At 58.6% G+C, this 21317-nt stretch overlaps 2 protein-coding genes across 3 annotated transcripts; one reads left to right on the top strand and one right to left on the bottom strand.

Annotated features, from left to right (window-relative positions):
• The first annotated feature begins 1746 nt into the window (after positions 1-1746).
• ARHGAP4 (Rho GTPase activating protein 4) lies at positions 1747-17644 on the top strand. The gene is made up of 22 exons (XM_040265479.1): positions 1747-1891; positions 5754-5961; positions 6072-6234; positions 6446-6508; positions 6762-6941; positions 7554-7682; positions 7771-7992; positions 11947-12048; positions 12201-12392; positions 12493-12577; positions 12822-12849; positions 13070-13172; positions 13703-13763; positions 13875-13952; positions 14034-14168; positions 14277-14382; positions 14487-14720; positions 14810-14883; positions 14977-15160; positions 15352-15444; positions 15630-15744; positions 16774-17644. The coding sequence occupies exons 1-22, from the start codon at positions 1825-1827 to the stop codon at positions 17005-17007; spliced, it is 2856 nt and encodes a 951-aa protein (XP_040121413.1). The 5' UTR covers positions 1747-1824; the 3' UTR covers positions 17008-17644.
• Positions 17645-17758: 114 nt separating this feature from the next.
• Positions 17759-21272, bottom strand: AVPR2 (arginine vasopressin receptor 2). 2 transcript variants are annotated; one of them, XM_040265531.1, is made up of 4 exons: positions 20119-21272; positions 19539-19590; positions 18374-19255; positions 17759-18214 (listed from the first exon to the last, which is right to left on the bottom strand). In XM_040265531.1, the coding sequence occupies exons 2-4, from the start codon at positions 19561-19563 to the stop codon at positions 18009-18011; spliced, it is 1113 nt and encodes a 370-aa protein (XP_040121465.1). In that variant the 5' UTR covers positions 19564-19590; positions 20119-21272; the 3' UTR covers positions 17759-18008. The 2 variants fall into 2 exon arrangements, with proteins under 2 accessions (XP_040121465.1, XP_040121466.1); XM_040265532.1 differs by having other exon boundaries at positions 18374-19222.
• Positions 21273-21317: the final 45 nt, after the last annotated feature.

Raw genomic sequence — 21317 nt, 5'->3', positions numbered from 1 at the left:
TGTTCATTGGAAGGACTGATGCTGAGGCTGAAACTCCAATACTTTGGCCATCTGATGCAAAGAGTTGACTCATCGGAAAAGACCCTGATGCTGGGAGGGATTGGGGGCAGGAGGAGAAGGGGACGACAGAGGATGAGATGGCTGGATGGCATCAATGACTCGGTGCACATGAGTTTGGGTGAACTCTGGGAGTTGGTGATGGACAGGGAGGGCTGGCGTGCTGCGATTATTGGGTTAACAGAGTTGGACACGACTGAGCGACTGAACTGAAATGAGTGACTCAAAAGTTTTACACCAGTGGCTGAATGGGGCATCACGTGGGTATTTCTGGAGTGATAAAGCAAAAGGACAGAAGGAGAGTAGGGGCTGAGGCCAGTTCAGCAGCTGTTTCTTGTGGGCTTGAGCCCTGTGCCTGGCTCTGCTGAATGGGGGAGGACTTTGGGGGACCAGTCAGGGCTCAGAGGGAAAGGGGCAAGATGTGTTCCATCCAGCTCCCAGGTCCAAAAGCCCCAGTCCCCGGTACACACACTGCACCTTAGAGAAGGGCCTAGACACGGGGGGTGGGGGGCAGGGAGCTGAGAAGGTATGTTTTCCCCTTCTGGGCAAGAGAACTGTGCACAGTTGAAAGCCAGGAAGTACCTGTGCAAAGTCCTCTCCCTTGCAGAGCTGCAGGTCAGGGTCACATGTGCCCACATTTGCACAGAGCCTGACTTTGACTTCCATGCAAACACATGCCTGGACCCCTTGCACAAGTGCCCACAGGCTCCCCTTCCCTGGGCACCACCCCAAAGCTTAAATACCTTTGCCACCCTTGTCACCATCTGGGTACCCCAGGGATTTCTCTAACACGGTTGTCTACTCTGCCTTGTCTACCTGCTAACTGCATCCTGCCTTAGTATGTATACCAGAGAAAAACTGTTGCCCTCTGACTTTGAGTTGCTAGAGAGATGTGAAGCATCCCTAGATAAGAGAAGCTGCAAGCTGCCCCCCGGGCTCAGTAAGGCCCTGTTCTAAGGGTGCAAGAAGAGGGCTACCACTCCCCAGCCCCCCAGGCTTAAGACAGAGCAGGTGTGAGGTGCAGGGGAAAGGAGACAGAAGAGTGTCTTCCGGTAGCAGGAAGTGGTAACCACCTATGGGGAAACAAGGCTGGTTCCTCTCTATGGGGCTGAACAGAAGGGGAACCTTAGCCTAGCCCTGCCCTCTGTCCCTGCCTCCACCCCACCATGCGGCCTGGAGGGACCAAGGGCAGGTTCTGGTCTCCCCTGCTGATCTTCCTTCCCCCTGGCTCTCCTAATGTTGGGAAGGGTGGGCCCCATCGGATGTCCTGGAGGTCTGGGCAAGGCAGCTGACCCAGGGGAGCCTGGCCGTCAGGAGCAGCTATGGTGTTGCTGCACACTGGCATAGATGGCTGATGGCCACGATGTGAGGGGTGCAGTCTGGCAACGGGGACCACAAAGCCCTCTGGAGTTTGGGAGGGAGTGGCAGCCAGAGGGTGCCAGTTTGTCGGGCACCTTGAGGCTCTCACAGCGACCCTGGCTGCTTGGCAGCCAAACCTGGGGCACAAGGCTGCCTGGGGGCGTGCCCCATGTGCCCAGGGTGGGGGGGGATGGCAAGGTCCAGCCACAGTGAGAACCATACCGGCCCGAGACCCTCGTGGGCAGTGCCAGGCCCGGGGCGCCCCGCCCCAGGAGCCGCGTTGGGGGCGGGACGGGGCAGGGCGGGGCCGGCGCAGGGTGCTGGCTGCCGGCCTGCAGGTCCCCGCGCCTGGCCCGCTCGCGGCCGCGTGGGAGCAGCCGGGCTCAACAGTGCGGCCGCCCGGCAGCCATGGCCACTCATGGGAAGCTACGCCGAGAGCGAGGGCCGCAGGCTGACTATGAGGCGCAGGTCAAAGGTGAGAGGGCACTGGGCACTCCTGGCCCTTTTCCCCCCCGGAGACCCCAAAGGTCGTGGGAGAGCTTGCAATGTGCTGGCTGCTGGCCCGGGGCTCGAGGCCCACCCCCAGCAACCTCCGGAGCGGGCTGAGGGAGGGAACCTGAGCCCCCTGCCCGCCTCCTCACGCCCCTTTGGCCTCAACCGCCACTGGTCCTGTTTCCTTCCTCCTTCCCTCCATTCCTGTCCTAGTAGCTCTGCTCTCCTAGGTTCTCCCTGCCCCTCAGGAGCCCGAGGAGGAAAGGGGGGCACCTGGTTTCCCTCAAAAAGTGGCATTCTAGCCACCAGAAAGTGGAACACCTTGACTTTGCTGAAGGGGTCTGGGTAAGGGGGTCTGGGGGCTTCAGTGGGTGGATTAGTGTTGGTTTTACCCTAAGACCACTCCAGTCCTATAGCCCAGTCCTGGTTGCCCTTTTTTGGGCCCTGAGGTGGTTCCGAATTGAAGGCCACTCTGGGTCCAGCTGGCACAGCGAATGGTGGACTGCAGAGCAGACCTCTTTGGGTTCTGATAAACACTCTGTGCAAGTCGCATGCAAATAAGCCTTGCAAACTCTTAGTCAACAGCTTGTCTCCGGGTCTTATTCAGGGTGTGGTGGCTCTTGCAAAGGGAAGAAAGCCACATCCAAGCACCAGCAGTTTCCTGGTGTCTCAATCACTCGATTTTACTGATGAAGGAGACGCAGCTCAGAGTGTGCTCATGGTCACACAGCACCATAGGTCCTAGGAGGTGTAAGAAAATGAACCTCGAATGTCCTTCCAGTCCAGAGGTGGAGAGTCCAATGTAATTCTGCGATGCAAGCAATTTGCACTAAAGTGTGCACGAGTCCTTACCATCTGGTAAAGGTGGGCTGCTGTCAGACCCAGCTTGATGTGACTGTGCATGGTGAGCCAGCTCTCCAGGCCTTGCTGCATCATCCCTCAGATGGAGAGAGCGATCCCAGCCTGTATCCCCCAAACATCATGAGGCTGAAGAACTTTGGAAACCGTTCAGTCGGCAGATATGTGTCAGTTCATTCACACCAAAAAGATTGGGCTTTGAGCAAGGCTGTCTTTAGATGTTCGTCACCTGCTGTGGGCGTCTAATGACTTGAGCTTCTGTTTCCCATCTCCTCCGCCCTCCAGCCCCCGCCAAAGAAACTTCCTACTATGCTACAAAAAGAGGATCAGTATCTCAACACCCGAAATTCTGAAAGGTCAGCACAGTCATGGTTTGGGAGGCTGTCTTTTCTGCTTTGCTTGTCAGCAGAAGTGAGACTGAATGCCTCGCTCACAGGAAGTGTTGTTGGGGCCCAGTCCCGGCTCTGCAATGCAAGCAGACATGGATTCCATCCTTTTGACAGATGTTTTGTACACATCGGTTCTCTGCCAGGCCCTGAAGATACAGCGAGGAGCACACGAGAAGTCATCCTTGCTCTCATACGGCTCACAGTGGAGGAGACATATAGTAAACAACTTATCACACAACTTGTTTCAATTATGATGAAAACCACTGTAAAGGAAAAGCGCAGATGTCCAAAAAGGGCATGGGAAGAGGGCCAGATCTAGTTTATGGGGAGGTTGGGAAGGGTTCCCTGATGAGTACACCTCAGCTAAGATCTGAGAGCTGGATGCTGCTGCGGCCTAGAGCCTGGGGATTTAGGTAGGTGCCAGCTGTGCTCAGACCCTGCCAACTCACGTCTGCTTGATACCAGGTCTGCTGGATCTCAGCCAAGGCTTGGTTGCACTGAAGAAGAAATGAACATTTTGGTGTGCTGGCCCATCGAGCACTACTCACTTATGATAGGTTCCCAGGGAACTTTGTTCCAGGAGGGCGAGCAGATGCCAGTGGACAGCGAGGCAAGCCAGGACACCTCAGCTCTTTCTTGGAATGAAATGAAATTGACTTTTATCTGAAAAAATGTTACCGTGATTCAGTGAATAGTCTCCTGATCGCAAGTGGCTGAGAGCCCACTCTAGCCGGCCCATGGAGTTGAGTCAGCCCCTGGGGCCAGGCCTCAGACAGTGTAAGGAGATGGCGTCGGTTTCACCATCAGGAAGCAGTCCCGCCCACCCGGGCTTCCATTAACCCAGCTTGACTCTTCTGTGGAAAGAGAGTGCTCCCATTCAGTGTTTGCAGTGAAAGCATGGGCTTGGTGGCCCCAGGGCCTATCACTGACCTAGTCCCAGCAGTGGAGGGGGGTGAAGGGGCCACAGCTGGGGTGCCTGGAGCCAGGGAGACAGACCCAGGGGCTGAGAGTAGGAAAGGGACCTTCTCCAATGGGAAATGAGAGGAGGAGACGGGAGTGCTGGGCAGGCAGGACCCATGGAGACTGCCGCAGGCCCCACAGACCCCCCTGGGATGGCACTGATGGGACAGAAGTCCCAAGTGTACCAGTACTGAGTCCTTACCCACAGCCACCCTGGGTCCTGCCACTTCCTGCCTCCTCTCATTCTGGCTCCTGGTTGAAACCCCCAATTTTCTATTGCCTAGATGGGTGCAGTAGTGGCCACTGGGGCTGGGCACTTTTCCTTTGTCACCTGACCCCTGCCCAGGCTCTGAGGGCCCAAGTGGGCCCTGAGAGCAAAGCAGGACCCTTTGGCTCCACTGCTGTGGCTGCCCTCTCCCTTGCCGTCTTCCCCCTGCTGCCCTCCACTGGCTCGGCTCTCTTCAGCCATGCTGCCTGCAACACCCTTCACAGTGCCATCTGCCTGAACATTCTTCCCCTGGATGTCTCCACGGCCCCTCTGTCACTTCCTTCAGCTCTGTGTTCCAAAGCTGCTTGTTCTTAACCACCTTCCTCTAAAAGAACCCCTCCCTGCTGCCACCTCCTGCTCTGCGTTGTTGCCCCTTGTTCCCCCGCTGTTCCCCCCACCCACACTGTTCCTATCCCAGCTCCAGGAGGGCAGGAAGTGTGTCTCTGAGTCTACACCCACTAGGTGTATAATCAATATTCTGCTGAATGAAGACATCAGTTAATGCCCCCTCCCCACCCCCGGCATCTGGACAGCTGTTAGTACAGGGCTGACCCACTTGCCAGAAGCCAAGATACAGGGCTTCTCTCCCTGGGATGCCCAGGGCTTGCCAGTGGCTTACTCAAGCTTGTCATTCTCATTGAGGTGGTTCTTTGCTTTGGGTCTCTGTGGGGAAAGCAGCATTGCCAAATCAAGCCAGCGATAAGATGTCACAAGCCAGCAGTGTGGGGACCCTGGGTGTGGCTCTCTGCTGAGAGGTGGTGTTGGGGTGCCCTGGAGTTGGGTCATTGGGAGTTGGTACTGGGAACAGAAATCAGCCCTGTTGCCTCGGTTCTGTCACTGGTCAGCCCCCACCGGCCGGCCTGGCCCTTGCAGTGAGGCCGCCCTTTCTCCTGGGGGCTGAGGGCCGGGTTTCCAGCTCCCAAGGCCGCAAGTTCACGGCAAGTTTGGCAAGAATACCATAGCCGCCCCAGCCCTGTGCAGCCCCGTGCGTCCCTGAGTTTATCGAGGAGGCTGCCCTGCCTGTAGTCCTGGGCACCCCAGCGGCCAGAAGTGGCAGGGGAAGCCACTGGGGGCTTTCCGGGAAGCAGGGAATCATGGGAAGGCCACATGACTGGTGCCTGGCAAGGATGGGCCTCACTCCGTCTCGGCCCTGGCCCATGGTCCCAGGAATGGCCTTTCTGTTCCTCAGGCCCTGGCCCACCTGGCTGGTTCCCCTTATCTTCCGCTCGGAGGTCCATTTCCTCAGGCCCGCCCGGAGCCCAGCTGGACTGCCGAGCCCGGAACTGGCTCCTCTCCCCCTGGGGCCAGCATCACCTCCCCAGACTCAGGGGGCCCGCAGCCCCGGCCTAAGCTGCTCTCCCACCCTGCAGAGATGCGCTGGCAGCTGGGCGAGCAACTGCGCTGCCTGGAGCTGCAGGGTGAGCTGCGGCGGGAGCTGCTGCAGGAGCTGGCTGAGTTCATGCGGCGCCGCGCTGAGGTTGAGCTCGAGTACTCCCGGGGCCTTGACAAGCTGGTGGAGCGCTTCTCCGGCCGCGGAGGCCGCCTCGGGGGCAGCAGTCGGGAGCACCAGAGCTTCCGGTGGGTCCTGGGGCCGGGCAGCTGGGATGGCCAAGGTGGGGGGAGGGGAGGCCCGACGCCCGCTCCCGTTTGGTCTGAGCCCCCATCTCCACCCCCCCCCCCGCCCCCAGGAAGGAGCCATCCCTGCTGTCGCCCTTGCACTGCTGGGCTGTGTTGTTGCAGCAGACTCGGCAGCAAAGCCGGGAGAGCACGGCCCTCAGCGAGGTGCTGGGAGGGCCCCTGGCCCAGCGCCTGAGCTTCATTGCCGAGGATGTGGGGCGCCTGGTCAAGAAGGCAAGACCCCTGCCCTGGGCCCGGGAGGCGGGCAGACCCCAGGATCCAGCGAGGGCAGCCCGTGGGTGCTCAAAGCCCAAGTGTCAAGGACGGGAAGGCCCTGGAGGCCAGGGGGAGCCAGTGGGAGCCTGGAGTGCTAAGCTGAGGGCTGGCGGGATGGATGTGGGTGTTGCCCTGGGGCAAGGTGGCACTCAGCTCGCCTCCTCCCCAGAGTAAGGATCTGGAGCAACAGCTGCAAGAGGAGCTCTTGGAGGTGGTGTCAGAGCTTCAGATGGTAAGAGCCTGCGATTACAGGGAGGCCGTTACCTCACCTCTCCCGGGGCCAGGCTCAGGGAGGAGGATCAGGTGCCTGGGAGAGACCTGGGTTTCGGGGATCGCAAGCTGGGCCCTTTCTCCCTGCCCCGGGTGCTGAGTGCTTGGGTCAAGTGCTCAAGGCCCAAGTCCCAGACGGGCTGGGAGGAGGATGGGGCGGGCTGACTGTGGCCATGGCCTTGAGCAGGGCTGCCTAGCCTCGGGCCTCCCTGCAGGCCAAGAAGACCTATCAGGTCTACCACACGGAGAGCCTGAGTGCTGAGGCCAAACTCCGTGAAGCAGAGCGGCAGGAGGAGAAGCGGGCAGGCCGAAGCGCCACTGCCACCACCACCAGCACCGAGTCCGGGCCCCTCCGCAAGGGCTCCATCAAGAAGGGAGGGCGGCTGGTGGAGAAGGTGGGCCTGGGGGGAACCTGTCTGTGTCCAAAGGCTCTGGCTCCTGGCCTTTGTCCTTTCATGTCCTCGACCCTCACTGGGCCCTGCAGGGAGGTGGTGTGTGGATCAGGAAAGCAGGGCTGGCTCTGGTGGCGACGGGGAGGTGCAGGGAGGCTCCCTGGGCTCAGTTGGTAGACACAGGGGGCAGAAGAACGGTCTCTAGGTCTGGGACAGCCCACATGCTCCCCTACCTGCAAACCCAGCTGGCAAAAGAGTGATCCCAAGACTGGGGTTCCTGCCTCCCACCCATCCTCACCTCATACAGTGCTGGGAGATCTCAGAGGAGTGAGGGGACACGTTGGATGGGGGGCTGAGTTATCAGTGGGGAGGACGCGTGTTCTAGGTGGTCCCTGAAGGAAGGATGGGGAAGTGGAGGCTGGCAGGGTTTAGGAATGAAGAACCTTTCAACTTCTGGGCTACATAGTTTGAGGGGCCCAGTGGGATAATGAGAGAGCTGTCCAAATGGGGAAGGGAGGGGTGGGGAGTATGTGTCGAGGGTGGTGGGTACACGGGAGGCAGGGTTGGGGTATTCGGCCATGTGGATGACCCGGGGGCTCATGTGATCCTGAGCAGCGTCACGCCAAGTTCTTGGAGCACAAACTCAAGTGCACAAAGGCTCGCAATGAGTACCTGCTAAGCCTGGCCAGCGTCAACGCCGCCGTCAGCAACTACTACCTGCGAGACGTCATGGACCTGATGGATGTGAGTGCGGGGTGTGGGGAGGGATCCGGGGGGCTCCAGGTGCCTGCGCCCCGAGCCCTCCCAAGCTGTGTCCTCGCTCGTCCCCCAGTGTTGTGACACAGGATTCCACCTGGCCCTGGGCCAAGTGCTCCGGAGCTACACGGCTGCAGAGAGCCGCATCCAAGCCTCCCAGATGCAGGGCCTGGGCAGCCTGGAGGAGGCCGTGGATGCCCTGGATCCCGTAGGTGACAAGGCCAAGGTGCTGGAGGTGCACGCCATCGCCTTCTGTCCCCCGCTGCGTTTTGACTACCAGCCCCACGAGGGGGATGAGGTGAGGGTCTCTGCCCAGCCTTCAGGAAAATGGCTCTTTGTGTTCTTATCTTCACTGTGATGGCAGCTGAGTGGAATGGATTTCATTCCCTTTGCCGAGACCTCAAACCTCTTGAATGCCACTTACTTCTCAGACCCTAGTGCAGTGGCCTCAAGGCAAATGGGGAGTTTCTACACTTGAACTGAAGCAAGCAGACCTCCCCAACCCACTTATGCAGTACAACTAGTGAACACAGCATCCCCCACAAGAGCAAATATAGCCAGCATGGCAGCAATTTTGAGGCCGGCTTGGTGGTGGTAGACAGCTGCCCGTATACTGTTCTTTTGGTGGTTTTGTGTGCTTTAGACATTTCACAGTGCAAACTTGGGAGGGAAAGAAACCATGCAAACACTAGCATATAACTAGGCATCTTCTTTTTTGGCTGCACCGTGTGGCATGGGGGACACTAATTCCCTAACCAGGAATAGAACCTGTGCCCCCTGCAGTGGACCTCTAGGGAATTCCTCACTAGGGTACTTTTTTATGCATTTCTGAGCTGTACTCTCCTTTACCAGTTTATCCTCATGAGCATGGACTGGGATTACACTGGATTGTGCATGGACTGGGGTTCCACTGACCTTTTTCTTTTTTTAGCTTATTTCATTTGTATTTTGACCGAAGTCATATCTGATAAAGTCAAACGTTACTCAAGGCGTTCAAGGGCACACCGCCCTTCTCTGACCCACCCTTCCTCTTCCTGATTCCCACTCCCCAGATGCAGCCACTTCCCAGTCTTCTAGCTGCTGCTGCAGACCATGCATCAGGTGCTGCTTGTGCTTTGCAGCTTGCCAGAGGCCCTACAATCCCCTTCCATGGACGATTAGGGCTCCACCCCACATCACCACCGTTTATCTCCACCACACCAGGCAGTCTTTTCTCTTCAGAGCCCTGCTGTGGAGCCATGCAGTCCCAGCTTGTAGGCCTTGATTGACTTCTAGGCCGGCACAGTCCAGGACCTTTCTTTCCCCATTGTCCTGAGCATCCCTGCGTTAGACCCTCTGCATCCCAGATCGCGTGTCTCCCTCTGTTTTGGTTTATAACCTTGTTTTCATGGACATCTTCCCCCCTACTTTCCTGACTTAGACTGTCTGAAAAAAAATGCCTGTATTCTGTTCTTGAAATTGGTTGGTAGTTTACCTGGGTGTAGAAGTCAAGGTTGAAAAGCGTTTTCTTTTTGGAATGTTCAAAGTATCCCTCCAAGCTTTCAGTAGTATTGTGGGTGAGAGGTTCAGCCGCCATTCAGATTTCTACACTGTTGTCTGTCACCTGTAATTTTTCTCGTTGAAGCTTTTAGGATAGTCCCTTTCCCTCATGTACAATTTTATAATGATATGCCTTGGGGATCCTTTTGCCTTCATGGTGCTGGGCCACCCATGGGCTTTGTCGGTACAGAAACTTAAGTCTTAAGGTTTTGAGCTCATATTGTTCCTTTGGTAATTTCCGTCCCTTAATTTTCTTTCTGCTTGCTTTCAAGAATTCTTGTAATTGGATATTGAACCTCATGGGTTGTCTAATTTCGTTATCTTTTATCTTTCCTATTTCTCACCACTACAACTTTTATGTTTATTAATACTATTTAGGTATATTTAAAATCTTTATTTGGCTGCATGTCTTTAGTTGTGGCATGAAAGAGCTTTCTCTACTTGTGGCATGTGGATTCCAGAGCTCGAGGACTCAGCACTGCGGTGCATAGCATGCATGTGAGATCTCAGTTCCCAGACCAGGGATTGAACCCAAATCCTCTGTGTTGGAAGGCAGATTCTTAACCACTGGGCCACCAGGGAAGTCCCATCACTATGCCTTTTAATTCTGTTCTGTTAGAGATCTTTTTGACTTATCTCTGCCCACCCCTTTTTAATTTTTCTTAAAAATTTACTTTCATAAGTTTTTTAAAACAGTTTTGGTTTGTTTTACATGTTCTTATTTAAAATAGCTCTTTGTTCTTGTTTCATGGATACAGTATATTCTCAAATTTTTCTGAAATGTTTATCATTTTTCTTGATATTCCCATGTCCCCTACATTTTTTCTGTTTTCTTGCATTGATCTCTGTCTTCCATTTAATTTTTTTAGATTTTTTTTGGACCATTTTTAAAGTCTTTATGGAATTTGTTAGAGTATTGCTTGTTTTGTATTTTGTTTGTTGGCCTTGAGGCATGTGGGATCTTAGCCCCCTGACCAGGGATCGAACCTGCATCCTGTGCATTGGAAGGCAAAGTCTTAATCACTGGACCACCATGAGAGTCCCTATATCTTCTACTTTAGAGCTGTCCCTCAAATTGCTGCCAGTTCTTGGCTGTCAGTTCCTATTCCCGAGGAGGCACTGAGAGATAGATTAGGTATTTGGTGTGTGTGAGAAGAGCTTGTCAACAGTGGTTTTCCCCACATGGTGGCTGGGTAGGGACTTGGAATGTTTTGTGATGCTCGCCTTCAGCATGGGGAACTGGAGGTGTCTCAGCTGCTGGAAAGAACTTCAAGGACTTGGGGGAGGGGCTCGCTGTCACTTGGATGCTGTCAGGAGGCAGGGGTGACTCTGATTCTGTGTCTTAATAAATCTTCTCAAGAAAATGGGGCGAAAGTGAGTAGAAAGAGGCTACAGCAGTCATTAGCGAGGAGGGAAATGCAGCGGGAGGTTTGGTAATTTTTGTGGCTTGGACAAAGTTCTTGTTTTGGTCCGTGCTCGGACGTGCTGATGATGTGATCTTGTTTTTATCTTTAGCCACCATGGCCAGAGAGTGGCTTTGTGTGATGCTGATGCTCTGTGGCGTTCCTTATGTCTGACAGGTTCATGCTGAGGTACAGATGGTGGTGGCTGCTGTGCCTGCTCATCAGGACTAGTCTCTGATTTATCCTTTCAAAAGAGGCAGTTTCTCGTGATCTGCCCATTATGTGGGCTTGAGGGGGGTGGGTCTTCTCACGTCAGCGTTTCCTAGAGCCTGGATAGAAATTTTATAATTGTGGGCAAACATACATGGGACTTACCATTTGGACCTTCACATGGTTGGGCAGCCATCCCCACCAGCCATCCCCCCAACATTTTCCATCTTCCCCAATGGAAACTCTGTCCCTGTTAGACATTTTAACTCCCCATTCACCCTCCCCTAGCCCGGGGCCCCCACCATCTGATTTTCTGTCTCTATGACTTGACTGCTCTGCTGCTGCTGCTGCTGCTAAGTCGCTTCAGTTGTGTCCGACTCTGTGTGACACCATAGACGGCAGCCCACCAGGCTCCCCCATCCCTGGGATTCTCTAGGCAAGAATACTGGAGTGGGTTCCCGTTTCCTTCTCCAATGCATGGAAGTGAAAAGTCAGAGTGAAGTTGCTCAGTTGTGTCTGACTCTTAGCGACCCCATGGACTGCAACCTACCAGGCTCCACCATCCATGGGATTTTCCAGGCAAGAGTACTGGAGTGGGGTGCCATTGCCTTCTCCGTGACTGCTCTAGACACCTCATATAAGTAGAATCTTATACTATTTGTCCTTTTTTTTTTTTTTTTACAAAAGGCTTATTTCACTGAGTATAATGTCCTCAGGGTTCACCCGTGTTGAAACATGTATGAGAATTTCCTCCCTTTTTACTGCTGAATAATATTCTACTCTATGGAGACACCACCCTTTGCTTATCCACCCATCAGCTGCTGGACACTTGGGGTGCTTCCACCTTTGGGCTATTATGAGCAGCGCTGCAAAGACATCCATGCATAAGTCTCAGTGCTCATGAGTGTACACTGCCTTCCTCTCGGAAGGGGTCCATCCTTCAGATCTGGCTGGACCGGGTGTCAAGGCTGGTGACCCTCTGCAGTAGCCCCCGAGGCAGTGAAAATCAGCCCCAGAAACCTCTGAGCCTGCTGCACAGCCCACCCCGGTGTCTCAGGTGCGGCCCTAACTGCCCCCCTACCCAATGCTGCACCCTGCAGGTTGCTGAGATTCGGGTTGAGATGGAGCTGCGGGATGAGATTCTGCCCAGAGCCCAGAATATCCAGAGCCGCCTGGATCGCCAGACCATTGAGACAGAGGAGGTACAGGATGGCCTGGCCCAGGTGTGGGGACAGGGACCTGGACACATGGAGCTGGATGGCCATGATCTCCCTTTCCCCTTCCTTCTGACTCGATCTCCCTGTTCTTCGTCTCTCCCCCATTTCTTTCTGCCCGGGTGCCATCCCCTCCCAAGGTGAATAAGACACTGAAGGCCACAGTGCAGGCCCTGCTGGAGGTGGTAGCGTCGGAAGACAGTGACATGCTCGACTCCTTCCAGGCCAGCCTGTCCACCGAGTCCCTCAAGTCCACCAGCTCGGACCCGGGGGCTCGGCAGGCTGGCCGGCGGCGGGGCCAGCAGCAGGAGACCGAGACCTTCTACATCACGGTGGGGAGGTGGTGCTGGACCAAGAGGGGGGGTGGGGGGGGGGGGCCAGGGAGGGCTGGGGCTAGGACTAAAGCCTTGGGCTCTTCCGGGGGTTTGGCAGAAACTCCAGGAGTACCTGAGTGGACGGAGTATCCTTGCCAAGCTGCAGGCTAAGCATGAGAAACTGCAGGACGCCATCCAGCGAGGTGAGCCCTCTGCTTCACCACCCCCAGGGCCGGGAGCAGCCCAGCCATGGTATGGCTCTCCTTCTGCGGCCTCTCCCTGGCCAGAGAGGGTGCTGGGCACACAGGAAGGAAGCCAGCCAGGGTCCCGGCCCCCATCCTGCTCTTTGTCCTGCGGCTGCCCTCACCTGTAGGCTGCCCCGTTCCTCTGCCGTGCGCTGAGAAACCTCCTGGCCCAAGAGGCACACCAACCCTTTCTCCTTCCCAGGTGACAAGGAAGACCGGGAGGTGACTTGGTGAGTCCTTTGAGAGGGACCAGTTTGTCCTGAGGACCCATGCTTGTTCATGGGTCCCCTCTGCTTGTTCCTCTGTGGCCTTAGTTTCCTACTTATTTTGCCCAGAGGGTTCTGGAATAACTTGCGAGCCCCAGCGTCCAGTTGGGCTGGGCTGGGGGGTCCAGGCAGCCTAGTGTCCAGGCCTGCTCCCCTCAGAGGCAGCTCCTGTTCACCACGACAGGACCCAGTACACACAGAGAAAACTCCAGAAGAGCCGCACCCCCCGCCCCAGCTCCCAGTATAACCAGAAACTCTTCGGGGGAGACATGGAGAAGTTTATCCAGGTACTTGCCTTACCCTTCAACCGAGTGCAGGCCCCTTCCTGCTTCAGCCATGCCTCCAGCCCTGGGGCCCCTGTGAACCTGAATGAGTTACCACGAACTGAGGACTTACCAGGAGCATGAGTACCTGCAGGCCCCACTTCTGGGATGCTTGCTAGAGAGGGAAGTCAGGAAAGCACCAGAGATCAGAAAAGGAGAAATGACACTATTGTTTGCAGCGATGTGATTCAGTCTCTCACCGTTCAGAAGAATCAACAGGTTATTTAAGTGAATAAACCCGAGGTTCATGATGTTGCTTGATTCGAGGTCAGCAGAGAGAGTTGGGTGGCATTTCCACTCTGTAGCAGGAAACAGATAAAATGTCAGGCATGGCACCAGGGATCAGACACCCCGCCCCCCCAGCCTGCACCGGGCGTACATCTCCCTAGCCTTGTTGCCGACCACAGAATGCATTAAGACAAAATGAAAACAAGTGAGTGACAAGGTGGGCCGCGCCATATCCACCATGGAGGGCACTCTGTCCTTGTCCGCAGAGCTCAGGCCAGCCCGTGCCCCTGGTGGTGGAGAGCTGTGTCCGCTTCATTAACCTCAATGGTGAGTGAGATCTGGGCCCTCCCACCCCTGGCCTGTCCCCGCCCCCTGCAAGATTGGAGGGGCTGGGGTGGGGAGGAGGCTTGGTGCCCACCAGCTTTCATCCTCCCACAGGCCTGCAGCATGAGGGCATCTTTCGGGTGTCGGGCGCCCAGCCTCAGATCTCGGAGATCCGTGATGCTTTTGAGAGAGGTGGGGACTGGTGAGGTGGGGTGGGGGGTGGGGAGGCTAGGAGAGCCAGTGTCACGGGCCTCTCTCCTCGCCCCCTTCCAGGAGAGGACCCACTGGTGGAAGGCTGCACTGCCCATGACCTGGACTCGGTGGCGGGCGTGCTGAAACTCTACTTCCGGAGCTTGCAGCCCCCCATATTCCCACCAGACCTGTTTGGAGAGCTGCTGGCTTCTGCAGGTGAGCCAGGAGCCTGGGGGTGGGGTGGGGGTGGGGGGCTCCCCACTCTCTAGTGGCTACCTTGCCCGGGCTCACGGCTTCTCCCTGGGGTGATGGCCTTGTCTGCAGAGCTGGAGGCCGTGGCTGAGCGGGTGGAGCACGTGGCTGGCCTCCTGGCCCGGCTGCCTGGACCCGTGCTGGTGGTCTTGCGGTACCTCTTCACCTTCCTCAACCAGTGAGTGCTTCTAGGGGTCAGGGGAGAGCTCGGGGGCAGCCCAGGTTGGGGCACGGGGATGCCGAGCCGGGAACTCTGTGCCTATGACCTGTCTGTACCCCCAGCCTGGCCCAGTACAGTGACGAGAACATGATGGACCCCTACAACCTGGCTGTGTGCTTTGGGCCGACGCTGCTGCCCGTCCCTGCTGGGCAGGACCCAGTGGCTTTGCAAGGCCGTGTCAACCAGCTGGTGCAGACCCTCATCATCCAGCCTGCACGGGTCTTCCCGGCCCCGGCCCAGCTGCCTGGCCCCATCTATGAGAAGTGCATGGCACCGCCTTCTGCCAGCTGCTTGGGGTAGGCTCTTGGCGCCACCAGGAGAGAGAGGCTGGCTGCAGGGGGCACCCTGAGGATGCTCAGCCACCTCGCTCTTCTCTGGACTACAGGGATGCCCAGTTGGAGGGACCAACGGGGGACAACGAGTTGGAGCTGGAGCCGGGGACCTCAGCCCAGGAGGAGGGTGAGGGTGGGGAAGGACAGCCCCATGGGGTCCCTGGCCAGGGCATCCACGCCACCCCCCCAACCCCACCTCACTTGCATCTCTTCTCCCCAGACCTGGAGGGTGTCGTGGAGGCCGTGGCTTGCTTTGCCTACACAGGCCGCACAGCCCAGGAGCTGACCTTCCAGCGTGGGGACATCTTGCGGCTGCACGAGCGGGCCTCGGACGACTGGTGGCGGGGCGAGCACGCAGGGGTGCGGGGGCTCATCCCCCACAAGTACATCACTCTACCTGCGGGGTGAGTTTGGAGGCTCTCCTTCCAGCCCCCCGTCCACCCCCAGGCTTCCAGCCCTTCCCACATGCTGAGTCCCAGGTTCCGTGGGCCCAGGCTGTGCCTTGCTGATCACTGCTGGCCCGCACCATGCCCTCTGCCCTGTAGACCCCAAACCCAGAGTGAGCATTCCAAGTGTCTTGTCTTTCCATCTCCAGAGTGGAGAAGCTCATGGCGGGCCAGGGGCTGCTGGCCACCGGGGACCTGCTGAGCAGCTCAGAGGGGCTCCCCATGGTGGAGTTTGTCCAGAGGTGAGCAGAAGCGGGGAAGACCCTTTCTGGGCCTTGCTTGCCCACCCCAGGCTGGAGGCAGGATGGCTAAGGACCAGTTTTGCTGTTTCTTTCCCTTTCCCGTGCACTGGGCTGCGAGAAGCCCCTGCCTGGGAGCACGGGGCCTCCCCAGGGCCCCGTCTAGGCTCCCTGTCTGTGCCCTGCAGGCCAGAGCCGTGCACCCCACCCGAGATCCCTCTTGGTATCCCCGGGAGTCACTCCGGGTACCGACGGCCCTGCATGGTCCCAGCATCCCCGGAACGACACGTGGAGGTGGATAAGGTGAGCGCTGGGAATGGTCACGTTGCAAGAGGGGTGCACCTCCCTGGAGGTAGGTTCTCTGCTTCCCCTTACGAGCCAGGCAGGCCGGTAAGGGGGTGAGCTTGGTGGGGAGGGACCGGCCTGGAGGCAAGGTAGTGGGAGACCTGGGGGAGAGCAGTCACACATTTAGGCCTCATGTTTGGTTCCTGAGTGGGAATCGGCACATGGGACAGGCTTCAAGGCTGGCATCTAGAGCCAGGCTAGGTGACAGGTGGTAACATGGCAGGTGCTTTGTGAGCCAGAGAAGATGAAAGGGGCAGATGGAAAAGCGGCTGAGGGAAGTGGTGAACTTGGGAGCCCGGTGGGGTCATGGTTCTTACAGGGGGGCAGAGAGCAGGTGCCAGATGGGGCCCTGGCATGGGGTGCAGCCTGGGGAGACCCAGCTGCCTGCTGTGCCCACTGGCCCCAGCGCACCCCTCTGTAGGCTCCTGGTGGGCACTGCCAGAAGCCCTGGGGGACAATGCAAGCCTGGGGACAATGTGAGCCTGGGGACAGAGAGTAAGAGAGCCTGCCATGTTCCAGGTGTGGCCTGGCGACCAGGCCTGGGCACCAGGGACAGAGGGGTGACTGGGGACACACATGTGTGGTAGCTGGGGGAGCATGGGCCAAGGGTGGGGGCAGGGCATCCATGAGACCCCAGGGCAGGTGGCCAGTAGACTGGGCCAGGTGGGCTGTGGGGGAGCCCTGGCCTGGGACATTGGGGCCCACTGGGGCCCCCCAAGCCAGGAGGTGGTGGCTGTGATCTCTGCCAGGGAGAGAGTGGGAAGAAGATGGGTACCCAGGGCCCAGCTGGAGGAGCTCCCATTTGAAGGCTGAGCTAATCACCGCAGTCCACAGAGGCAGTGGCTGAGGACTTTGTTTCAGCGGGCAGAGTTCAGGGGATCAGCGGGCCTGACTCCTGGGTCAGGTCACTGTCCTGGGGGCAGGGGACCGACTGGGCAGGTGGGGCCCACTTGTGCCAACATCCTGCCTTTCTCTCCTCTCCGCCAGGCTGTGGCACAGACCATGGACTCTGTGTTTAAGGAGCTCTTGGGGAAGACCGCCCTCCGTCAGGGCCTCGGACCGGATGCCAACAACTCCCCAAGCCCCGGGCCTCGCAGCCCGAAACCTCCAGGCTGTGGGCGCCTGGGCAAGAACAAAGGCTTCTTGCGGGGCCCTGGTGCCCCAGCCTCACCCTCGACCTCCCATCCCCAGGGCCTAGACTCACCCTTCAAGTCCCACTGAAGGGCCCCCTCATCCTTTGCAGGCCCTGCCCCAGCCCAGGGCAAAACCGGCCAGGCGCCCCCAACCCTTTGCTTCTCCCTGGCCCTATCCAGCATACCTGCTCGTGACCCTCTGCAGAGAGGAGGAAGTGGCCGCTCCAGCTTACCCCTGCCTTCCCTGCTCTGGCTTGGGCCCCTCTGGGAGGCCCCCGCTGAGGGAGGCAGGGGGCAGGCCCCTCCTGGCCCTGGGTGTGAGGGCTCGTGGCTGGTTGTCACCCTTGGCAGCCAGTAGGTGGCGGGTGCCTTTGCTCAGCTGAGGGCGCCAGCCTGGTGGGGGTTGACAGGCATTGGCAACCATTCATAAAATCCTGTGCATTGACTCCCAGATGCAAGCCAGTTCTCTGTCTGACTGGGAGGGGAGAGGGTAGTTGGAAGGTGGGTACAGGCCCAGCCTCTTGGCACCCCCAGCACTCGAGGCCAGCTTCTGGGGCTTCTTGGCACAGGGCTGTGTGGCTTGGGGACCTGCATCTTGGAAGTCCTATCTCCTGTGTGGTAGGTTCCAGATCCATGCACGTGTCTGTGGGTGCAGGAGGGGCCTGAGAATCTCTCTGTGCTTCCCCCACATTTAATGCAATTAAACATGCATGAATTTTTAAAAATACCATCCTTGTAGAGAAGGGGGACAAAAAGAAGCAAATATAGAAAAATATGGGAAACCTATTGAAAATGTGTTCATTTCTCCAGTACCCCAGTATCCGAAGAGACTCACCAGGTGGAAAATGAGCCAGAGTTTTTATGAGGGCAAGGTCAGAAGGGAGGGCCAAGGGGGACAAGATGGCGGGGGGGCAAGGATGGCCCCTGGCCCAACCTCCTTTTCCTGCCCCCTGGGTCCCTGGGACCTCCACTGGCTGGCTGCATGTCTCGGCCAGGCCCCTGTGGAGCCAGTTTGTAGGTGGTCAGCTGAGTTCTGTGGAGCCTCTAGAAGGAAAGCAGCACCCCCACCCCTGCTGCTGCCCCGATTTCTCAGGAGGGGGTGTCCTTGGCCAGAAAGGAGCTGGCTGTGGCACATGACTCCTCTTGGGGCCCTGGGCTGGGCGAGGCGCGCCTCCAGGTGCAGCAGAGCAGGCTTCGCAGCTCGGAGGAGACGCTGCTGCTGAAGGAGGCGTAGATCCAGGGGTTGGTACAGCTGTTGAGGCTGGCCAGAAGCATGAGCAACACGAAGGGAGGCCCTGTGTGGGGCGGGAATCAGGGCTGAGGCTGAGGGGGCCTCGAGGTCGGCGCACCTGGGATCAAAGGCCACGCTGGCTGGCTTGGGGGGTGGAGGGGGGTGAAGGTGCATATGTACCAAGATTGGGTGGGCCCCCACAGCCCCAGCCACTGCCACACACCTTCCCGCGGTGCCTCCGGGTCCCACGCGGCCCACAGCTGCACAAGGAAGAAGGGCGCCCAGCACAGCACGTACACTATGACGATCACCAGCGTCATCCTCACGGTCTTGGCCACGGCTGCTGACACCCGGGCTCCCTCAGCCGGGCCGCCCGGCCGGCACCCTCGATGGGGCCTGCCAGCCCTCGGCACCGGCCCTGGCCCCAGGCTGGCATGAATCTCCCGGAAGATGAGCACCTGACAGGCAGCGATACCCAGGGCAGGAGCCACAAACACCATCAGAGCAATCCAGGTGACGTAGGCACGGAGGCCCCAGGGCTCAGCAAAGCGGGCCCAGCAGTCAAGGACCCCGCTGCCATCCACATCACGCTGGGCAAAGATGAAGAGCTGGGGCAGGCTGAGGAGCAGCGAGAAGGCCCAGGCCAGCAGCACTGGCCGGTTCCAGTGAGTGCCACCTGCGTGGCGGTGTGCCAGCATGGGGCGGCAGATGGCACGGTGGCGGTCCAGTGTCATGGCCAGGATCATGTAGGAGGAGGCATACATGCCCACCATCTGCAGGTACTTGACTGCCCGGCACAGGGCATCGGGCCCACGGAAGCGGTCAGTGGCGTCCCAGGCCAGCTGGGGCAGCACTTGGAACAGAGCTACGGCCAGGTCAGCCAGGCACAGGTGGCCGATGAAGACGTGCATGGGTGCCCAGCGGCCCCGCCGGCCCCGCCGCACCAGGGCCCCCAAAACCAGGCCATTGCTCAGGGCCACAGCCACGAAGACAGTGGAGAGCAGGGCCAGCTCTGCCTGGGCTAGCAGTGGGTCCCGGGCAGTCCACAGCTCCCCTTCGCTGCCGTTGCCTGCTGGGGTAGGTTGAGAGAGGTGCCGGGGCACAGCTGGACAGAGGTGGGGGCAGAGGGCCAAGTCAGTGAGTCTATTCTGCGCAGGCACCAGGCCGCTGTCAACCTGGGCCCTCTGTTTCCCTCCAGCCTCCTCCTTCCTGGCTCCTGGCCTTCCAGCACAACACATGTCGTCCAACACCGCACCCCCCACACACTGCCTCACACTGCATGTGGTGGGGAGGAAAGGGCAGTCCCAGGCCCAGGTGAACCAGAGGGCCGGCTCTTTCCAATGAGGGAGGCAGGCCGAGTTGGGGATGCCGAGGGACGGGAAGCTTACCTGAGGTGGTGGATGCCATGAACATGGCAGGGCGTGCAGGAATCCTGAGCGCCTGGAGGAGACGATGTTGTGAGCTCAGCCTCCCACCCAAGGGGCCAGCCGTGCTGCCCAGAGTCTCTGGATAGGGGTCCTTAGAGCCTTGGCCGGGGTGGTGGGGTGGGGGCCTGTGCGTGTGACTCTGTGTATGTGTCTGTGAGACTGTGTATGTGACTCGTGTGTGTGTGAGAGAGACACTGTGTGTGTGTGCGAGACTGTTTGTGTGACTGTGTGTGTGTGTGTGTGTGTGTGTGTGTTCATTCCCATGGCCGGGGTCCTGGGGGGTACGTCTTAGCCTAATTGACGTTGGTGAGGTCTGGCCACTGAGACAGATGCAGACCTTGGCGCCCACGACCGGGCGGGGGAAGATGGCGCCAGGGGTCATCAGACAGATGGACAAACCCAGCTTAAGACCCATCCAAGCAGCCCATGAGAAGCGAGGCAGACATACAGACCCCCCCAACCTCCTGCCCTGACAGAGGCCCAGAGAGGGAACTGTTGGAGGGCTGGGGGCAGGGTAGGAGGGCCGCTACATCCCCCTTACCTGGCTGGACTCCCGGGCTCCTGGGCAGCTAGGCGGCAGCAGGCGTAAAGGTGGCCCCAGAGCTCAGATCAGCTTTCCATGGGCGGCCCCGCCCCAGCCAGTCCTCTGGGAGTGACCAGCTCAGGAGGGGACTTCCTCCCCCACCTCCACGAGCCTCCTGGCCTCTGGTACCGGGAAGTAGGCTCCTGGCCTCCTCTGCTTCCCTTCCCGGCCCGCCCGAGCCATCCCAGGTCAGTCCCTGGGGCCCCAGGCTGCCCCTGAGAAGGCCCAAGCCCTTCTGAGCTGGGCCTGGCTACCCCCCAATACCACCCCCACACACCGCCTTATGACAATGTCGGGTCTGCAGAGCTCTGGGCCATCCCTGAGTTCACTGTGTCTTATTTTCAAAGTGGGGTAGCTGTGACCAGAGATGCACTGGCTCAGCGCCACACAGCTTTCTCGTGGCAAAGCCTGACTCCCCTTTGCCAGGACAGGCTCCTCTGGCCCCTCTTCCGGGCCTGGGCGAAGCGCCCGAGGCTCCTACTAGGCAGAGGGAGGGCTTGTCCCCAGCCAGTGAAGGCCCCTCCCGTCCTCAATTAAGCCTCCCGGAGATGAGGGCCGGAGATGAGGGGTGGGAAGGCGGTGGAGTGAGGTCCTGCCAGCTCCCTCCCCTGAGGTTCTATGGGAGCCCGGACTCCCCCTACCACCTCCCAGCTACCTGTCTGTCTCTGTACCCCACATCCCATCTTCCCCTCCTTGTGCTTCCTCAGCCTCCAGAACCCTCTCCCCTCCAGCCCATCATTTCCCCCCCTCGCCAGCCCTCTCGTGCCACAGGCCCGGCCTCCCTCAGTCCAGGCTGGCCCAGCCCAGCCCCAGGAAGTGGCCTGCGCACCGCACTGCGCAGAGCCTGACTCCAGGCTGATGTTGGCTCTGTCTTCCTGTTTGTCCGTGTTCCCTGTTGACCTGTGAGGTTAGAGACCAAAACGGCCTCTCCCAAACAGGCCCGGGTACAGCCCAGGCCAGGCCTCCTCCTCCTGGCTGGACTCTGGCAGCACCAGTAGGGGGACATTAGGATGGAGGTCCACCCGACCTTACGTACCACACACAGCACACACCACATGCCACAAACACCACACACCCACACACAGTGCACACACACACACAGCGCACACACACACACACAGCACACACACCACACCCACACACACCCACAGCACACA

This window comes from Oryx dammah, unplaced genomic scaffold (genome assembly GCF_014754425.2).
Source record: "Oryx dammah isolate SB20612 unplaced genomic scaffold, SCBI_Odam_1.1 HiC_scaffold_23, whole genome shotgun sequence".
Taxonomy (NCBI): Eukaryota; Metazoa; Chordata; class Mammalia; order Artiodactyla; family Bovidae; genus Oryx; species Oryx dammah.
This window is presented reverse-complemented; position numbering and strand designations above follow the sequence as displayed.